The sequence below is a fragment of the Tursiops truncatus genome, chromosome 18 (genome assembly GCF_011762595.2).
Source record: "Tursiops truncatus isolate mTurTru1 chromosome 18, mTurTru1.mat.Y, whole genome shotgun sequence".
Taxonomy (NCBI): domain Eukaryota; kingdom Metazoa; phylum Chordata; class Mammalia; order Artiodactyla; family Delphinidae; genus Tursiops; species Tursiops truncatus.
In genome coordinates this window covers 33596449-33603992 of record NC_047051.1, presented here as the reverse complement: position 1 = coordinate 33603992, position 7544 = coordinate 33596449, and the positions used below count along the sequence as shown (strand labels likewise).

General features: G+C 36.0%; 1 protein-coding gene across 1 annotated transcript; it reads right to left on the bottom strand.

Annotated features, from left to right (window-relative positions):
• Window positions 1-458: 458 nt before the first annotated feature.
• On the bottom strand, window positions 459-799 carry LOC109550195 (small nuclear ribonucleoprotein E-like). The gene has a single exon (XM_019936408.3). It carries the CDS (start codon window positions 766-768, stop codon window positions 490-492), a length of 279 nt encoding a protein of 92 aa, XP_019791967.1. The 5' UTR covers window positions 769-799; the 3' UTR covers window positions 459-489.
• Window positions 800-7544: the final 6745 nt, after the last annotated feature.

The window sequence follows — 7544 nt, the reverse complement described above, 5'->3', positions numbered from 1 at the left end:
GATTGTTGTCTCTGTAAAACATTTTGAAAGTTTGCCATCTAGAGTCAGACTTGGTACAAGTCCTCACCTGCTTTACTCTCACAGAAATCTTGATACTTCTCCCATTTGCTGTTTCCTCATCTCAGTAAATGGTATCATCATCCATCAAATTAAAAAAAAAGAAAAGTCACCACTGATTTCTGCCTTTACATCAACCCTCAGTTAAACTTATACCTATATCCACTCTTTTTTAGATTATTTTCCCATATAGGTATTGATTAGGGTATTGAGTAGAGTTCCCAGTGCTATACAGTGTGGTTTTTTTTTTTTTTGTTTTTTGTTTTTTAAAAAGAAACAATCCCACACCATTTATTGTCATCTGGTAATAACATAAAGGTGAGCAAAACAATATGAATAAATGCTTTAGAACTACACTTCTAAAAAGCACACCTAAAAAATTGTACACCTAATTGTTGCCTTCTCAACAATTTCTCACTTCATTGATCATTTCTAGTTGGAGACACTTTGGAGCAGAGTAATGTTACCTCCTTTTAGCATGATCCAACCCAGTTGTTTTCTTGACTTTGTTTTAGAATGAATCTCTTCTGCATCATCTAATACGAGGTTCATATACTCATCAAAACCAATGATACAGCCCTCTATCCGCATATTCACTTGCTCATAAAGCCAGACCTGAATCCGAGATCTATTTTGCAAGTATCTGAAGATGAGATTGATTGGCTGCACCATCACCTTCTGCACCTTCTGGCTCTGGCCCCGATACGCCATGGTGGAAGCTCACAAAGACCACACTATCCTGCACACTCAGTGTGTTCTTTTCAATTATCTATTTTACATATAGTGGTGTGTATATGTCAATCCCGATCTCCCAATTTATGCCCCCCTTCCCCCTTGGTAACCATAAGTTTGTTTTCTATGTCTGTGACTCTATTTCAGTTTTGTAAATAAGTTCATTTGTACTATATTTTAGATTCCACATATAATTGATATCATAGGATATTTATCTTTCTCTGTCTGGCTCTACTTTAAAATATATCTCAAATCTATTTTCTTTTCTTCCTATCCATTACCACCACCCCAGTCCAGGCTCTCCTTGTCTCACTAGGAGTTCAATATTAACAGATAACCAGTCTTATGTACTCTACTCTTGCCCACAATGAAATCATTCTTGTCACAGTAGGATAATTTACTTTTAAAAATGTAAATCAGCACTCATCAGTTCCCTGACTGAAATTCTCCAATGACCTTCTGCAGCCTGAATAAAAACATTTTCCAAACTACAACTTTCAGTGTCTTGAATGATTTATTTCTACTTATTTCTCCCATTTCTTCTGTTACCTCAGTCTAAGACCACCTGTTTCATTATTTATTTTTGTCCTCTTACTTGAATGTAGGTTTCAAGTTCATAGTAATTGAAACATGTTATGTAATTATATATACATAATTTATATACATCTTATACATATTATTGATATATGATAAATGAGCAAATGAATCCATGCAAGTCAGTTCTCTGCCTTCTCTACAGTTCCTTATGACACTAAGAGACCAGCCACAGTGACTCCAAGGGAAGTGCCCTAAAACCACTTTTCAGTGACAACCACTTGTTCAGCTGGGACTCCAACCCAAAACTCTCCAGGCAAGACTGGACTGTGCTCTGCACACATTCCACTCTTGTACTTAAGAGTTTTATTATCATAATTGGCCTGGAAAATGGCAGAGACTAAGTAGCATTCTCTTATTTTAAGAGATGAGGCAACAAATCTAAAAAGGCATATTAGCATAAAGTGGCGCACTTTTGAAATATAGAGCTAATACATTGTTGAAAGTATATCTGTTCATTCATTCCATAGTCATTTATTATCTTACCAGACCATTTCAGGTTTTGTGGGGCCTGAGATATACAAAATTGGGGGTGAGGGATTCCTTTAATAAATACAAAAATTACTTTTTCAAGTTCCACTAAAGAGTGTGACTGTAAGAACACATGTCTAGGGTTTCTTCCTACTGTTTATGCAAATGAGGGGCCTGAAGTTTAAGTGTAATATGCTTGATGACAAATGGTGATCGGAGAGCCAACAAAACATTGTACCAGTCACTGGAATCAGTCGTGAAAGCTATCCCAGCTCTGAAGGAGGTGGTCAAAGATGCAAAATTATAATAAATATCAAAATCGCTGGGGTCAAGTTAAGCCCAGGGTGTTTGGAAAGGACTAGGAAACTGGAGGACAGCTTGGGGAAGGCATTATGGAAGAAGTAACATTGTGACTGAGTGGTTTAGGTAAGACTTGTCCTGGCCAGGAAAATCATCCTGGGTGGGGAGGGGAGAGGATGGTGTTAATGAAAATAAGATACAGCAGTGCATCAGACAGGGGCGATAGACTTTGCAAAAGTATCGAGATATAGAAGAGATTGGTAGACTTGTGAACTGTAAGTGCTTAGGTATCTGAGGAAGAAGCATCAAGCAATGATGAAATGATAGCAGAGAGCAGACATTGGTACAAAAGAAACTTTCATGTCACACTAAGGAGTCTGTTTTCTCCTGCAAGCCATTGAAGATGTTTAAACAGGGAAATGATGTGAGAAATACAAGTCTTAATAAGATTATTCCTTTGGTAATGTAGAAAATTGGTGGAAGCAGGGCAAGATTGAAAGCAAGGGGAATAGATGAAATGCTATTGTTGTAACCAATGAGGAGGAAAATGATAAAGACCTTGAAATAAGGGGTTGAAAGGATACCTACTTCCGGTTCATGTTTTTCATTCAAAGATGAATAGTTTAAAGAACACAAAATGTAGTGGGAATTTTACCCTCATTAATAACAGGAACATTGGTAAATTGAGTATCCTGGCTAGTTGTCTCTGATCTGCTCCTACTGTGCCAACCTTGACAGTTAATCAAACCTCAGTTTTCTAGTCTGAGAGATGGTAGAACTGACCTAGATAATCTTTGAAGTTGCCTTGCAATTCTAAAATTCTATGGACTACATAGTTTTCCCCATTTCTATTATAGAGCTGTTATTTATTGCTCTTTTCTCTAAGTTAGGAAAAGAAAATGAGCTCATTAACTTGGAATTAATACTCCAGTTGTGCTGCCTTATATCTAGATTAAGTGACCATAGGTGCATGGGTTTATCTCTGGAATTTATATCCTGTTCCATTGAACTATATTTCTGTTTTTGTGCCAGTACTATACTGTCTTGATTACTGTAGCTTTGTAGTATAATCTGAAGTCAGGGAGCCTGATTCCTCCAGCTCAGCTTTTCTTTCTTAAGATTTCTTTGGCTATTTGAGATCTTTTGTGTTTCCATACAAATTGTAAAATATTTTGTTCTAATTCTCTGAAAAATGCCATTGGTCATTTGATAGGGATTGCGACAAATATGTAGATTGCTTTGGATAGTATAGTCATTTTCACAATATCGTTTCTTCCAATCCAATAACATAGTATGTCTCTCCATCTGTTTGTGTCACCTTTGATTTCTTTCATCAGTATCTTATAGTTTTCTAAGTACAGGTTTTTTTCCTCCTTAGGTAGGTTTATTCATAGGTATTTTATTGTTTATTATGTGATGGTAAATGGGATTGTTTCCTTGATTTCTCTTTTTGAAATTTGTTGTTAGTGTATAGGAATGCAAGAGATTTCTGTTCATTAATTTTGTGTCCTGCAACTTTACCAAATTCATTGATTAGCTCTAGTAGTTTTCTGGTAGCCTCTTTAGGATTTTGTATGTATAGTATCAAGTCATCTGCAGTGACAGTTTTACTTCTTCTTTTACAGTTTGGATTCCTTTTATTTCTTTTTCTTCTCTGATTTCTGTGGCTAGGACTTTCAAAGCTTTGATGAATAATAGTAACAAGAGTGGACATCCTTGTCTTGGTCATAGACTTAGAGGAAATGATTTCAGTTTTTCACCATTGAGAATGATGTTTGCTGTAGGTTTGTCATATGTGGCCTTTATTATGTTGAGGTAGGTGCCCTCTATGCCCTGGAGTGTTTTTTTTTTTTAACATCTTTATTGGGATATAATTGCTTTACAATGGTGTGTTAGTTTCTGCTTTATAACAATGTGAATCAGTTATACATATACATATGTTCCCATGTTTTTAACATAAATGGGTGTTGAATTTTGTCAAAAGCTTTTTCTGTATCCACTGAGATGATCATATGGTTTTTAGTCCTCAGTTTGTTCATGTGGTATCTCAAACTGATTGATTTGTGTATATTGAAAATCCTTGCATCCCTGGGATAAATCCCACTTGATCATGGTGTACGATCTTTTTAATGTGTTGTTGGATTCAGTTTGCTAGTATTCTGTTGAGGATATTTGCATCTATGTTCATCAGTGTTATTGGCCTGTAATTTTCTTTTTTTGTGATATCTTTGTCTGGTTTCGGATTAAGAATGATGGTGACCCCACAGAATGAGCTTGGAAATGTTCTTTCCTCTGCAATTTTTTTGGAATACTTTGAGAAAGTGGTGTGAACTCTTCTCTAAAAGTGTAATAGAATTCACCTGTGAAGTTCTCTGGTCCTGGGTTTTTATTTGTTGAAAGATTTTAATCACAGTTTCAATATCAGTACTTGTGATTGCTCTGTTCATATTTTCTATTTCTTCCTGGTTCAGTCTTGGAATGTTGTGCCTTTCAAATAATTTGTCCATTTCTTCTAGGTTATCCATTTTATTGGTGTATAGTTGCCTGTAGTAGTCTCTTATGATCCTTTGTATTTCTGTGTTGACAGTTGTAACTTCTCCTTTTTCATTACTAATTTTATTGATTTGAGTCCTCTCCCTTTTTTTCTTGATGAGTCTGGCTAAAAGTTCATCAATTTTGTTTATCTTTTCAAAAAAGCAGCTTTTAGTTTCATTGATATTTTCTATTGTGTTCTTTGTTTCTATTCCATTTATTTCTTCTCTGTTCTTTATGATTTCTTTCCTTCTATTAATTTTGGGTTCTGGTTGTTCTTCTTTCTCTAGTTGCTTTAGTTGTAAAGTTAGGTTGTTTATTTGAGATTCTTCTTATTTCTTGAGGTAAGATTGTATTCCTATAAACTTCCCTCTTAGAACTGCTTTTGATGTGTCCTATAGGTTTTGGATCGTGGTGTTTTCATTGTCATTTATCTCTGGGTACTTTTTGATTTCCTCTTTGATTTCTTCAGTGATCCGTTGGTTATTTAATAACATAGTGTTTAGCCCTCATGTGTTTGTGATTTTTACATTTTTTTTCCTGAAATTGATTTCTAATCTCATAGCTTTGTGATCAGAAAAGTTGCTTGATATGATTTCAATTTTGGTATATTTACTGAGGCTTGATTTTTGGCCCCAGATGTGATCTACCCTGGAGAATGTTCCAGGTGCCTTTGAGAAAAAAATGTATTCTTCTGCTGTCACATGGAATGTCCTATAGTTATCAATAAAGACTTTCTGTTCTAATGTGTCATTTAAGGCTTGTGTTTCCTTATTAATTTTCTGTCTGTATGATCTGTCCATTGATGAAAGTGGGGTGTTAAAGTCCCTTACTATTATTGTGTTACTGTCGATTTCCCCTTTTATGGCTGTTAGCATTTGCCTTTGTATTGAGGTGCTCCTATTTTGGATGCATATATATTTACAATAATTATATCTTCTTCTTGGATTAATCCCTTGATCATTATGTGGTGTCATTCCTTTTTTTCTTATAACAGTCTTTATTTTAAAGTGTATTTTGTTTGATATGAGTATTGTTACTCCAGCTTTCTTTTGATTTCCATTTGCATGGAATACCTTTTTTGATCCCCTCACTTTTAGTTTGTATGTGTCCCTAGGTCTGAAGTGGGACTCTTGTAGACAACATATATACAGGTCTTGTTTTAGTATCCATTCAGCCAGCTTATGCCTTTTGGTTGGAGCATTTAATCCATTTACATTTAAAGTAATTATCAACATGTATGTTGATATTTTTATTGCCATTTTTTAAATTGTTTTGGGTTTTTTTGTAGGTCTTTTTTCTTCCTTTTCTCTTTTGTTCTCTTCTCTTGTGGTTTGATGAGCATCTTGTGTTATGTTTGGGTTACTTTTTCTTTTTTGTGTGTGTATCTATTGTAGTTTTTTTGTTTGCATTTCCCATTTCCCCTTCCTAGAGAAGTTCCTTTAGCATTTGTTGTAAAGCTGGTTTGGTAGTGCTGAATTCTCTTTGTTTTTGCTTGTCTGTAAAGCTTTTGATTTCTCTGTTGAATCTGAATGAGTGCCTTGCTGGGTAGAGTAATCTTGGTTGTAGGTTTTTTCCCTTTCATCACTTTAAATATATCATGCCACTCCCTTCTGGCCTGCAAAGTTTCTGCTGAAAAATGAACTGATAACCTTGTGGGGATTCCCTATCATGTTACTTGTTCTTTTCTCTTGTTGTTTAAATTTTTTTTTTGTATTTAATTTTTGTTAATTTGATTAATATGTGTCTCAGCATGTTTCTTCTTGGGTTTATCTTGTATGGGACTCTCTGCACTTCCTGGACTTGGGTTTATATTTCCTTTCCCATGTTAGGAAATTTTTTTATTATAATTTCTTCAAATATATTCTCAGGCCCTTTCTCTTTTTCTTCTCCTTCTGGGACCCCTATAATTCAAATGTTGATGTATTTCATGTTGTCCCAGAGATCTCTGAGGCTGTCCTTATTTGTTTTCATGTTTTTTTCTTTATTCTGTTTCACAGCAGTGATTTCCACCATTCTGTCTTCTAGCTCACTTATCCATTCTTCTACCTCAGTTATTTTGCTATTGTTTGCTTCTAGTGTATTTTTCCATTTCAGTTATTGTACGTTCATCTCTGTTTATGTGTTCTTTATTTCATCCTGGTCTTCATTAAACATTTCTTATGCCTTCTCAATTCATGCCTCCATTCTTTTTCCAAGATCTTGGATCCTTTTTACTATCATTACTCTGAATACATTTTAAGGTAGATTGCCTATCTCCTCTTCATTTGGTTGTTATTGTAGGTTTTTATCTTGCCTCTTTGTCTGCAAAATATTCCTTTGTCACCTCATTTTATCAGATTTTCTGTTTGTGGTCTCCTTTCTGCAGGCTACAGGATCGCAATTTCTCTTGCTGCTGGTGTCTGCTCCCTGGTAGCTGAGGTTGGTCTAGAGGCTTGTGCCATTATCCCCTTGATAGAAGGTTTGACTGGTGTTGTGGTGCCCAGAGCCTGCCCTGGGTGTTGAGCAAGGCCTGCCCTTTGCTATGTGATTGCTACTGCTCTGGCAGGGGTGGAGTCTGCTCCTTAGTTATTGGAGTAGAGACCCCCACATCTGTTTCTTAGCTGTGTTTCTGATCTGTGGTGCAAAGTAGACAGGATTGGAGCACACCCACTGGAAGGGAATCCACTGAGTATTCCTCCTCTGGAGTTGTTCACCTGTGAATGTGCTCTGTTGTGTCCCCTTTTGGTCATTGCGTGGGCTCACAAAGTACACTGTTGTTAGCACTGCTCTTGGTCCCACCTTAACTGTGGGTATGCTGGCAATTGGCACTGGTGTCTCTCAGGCATTGTTTTCACCAGGCCACCAGTGCAGATCCA

Bases quoted from the DNA above. Each gene is read 5' to 3' on its own strand.
- LOC109550195 (XM_019936408.3), bottom strand. From the start codon at position 768: ATGGCGTATCGGGGCCAGAGCCAGAAGGTGCAGAAGGTGATGGTGCAG.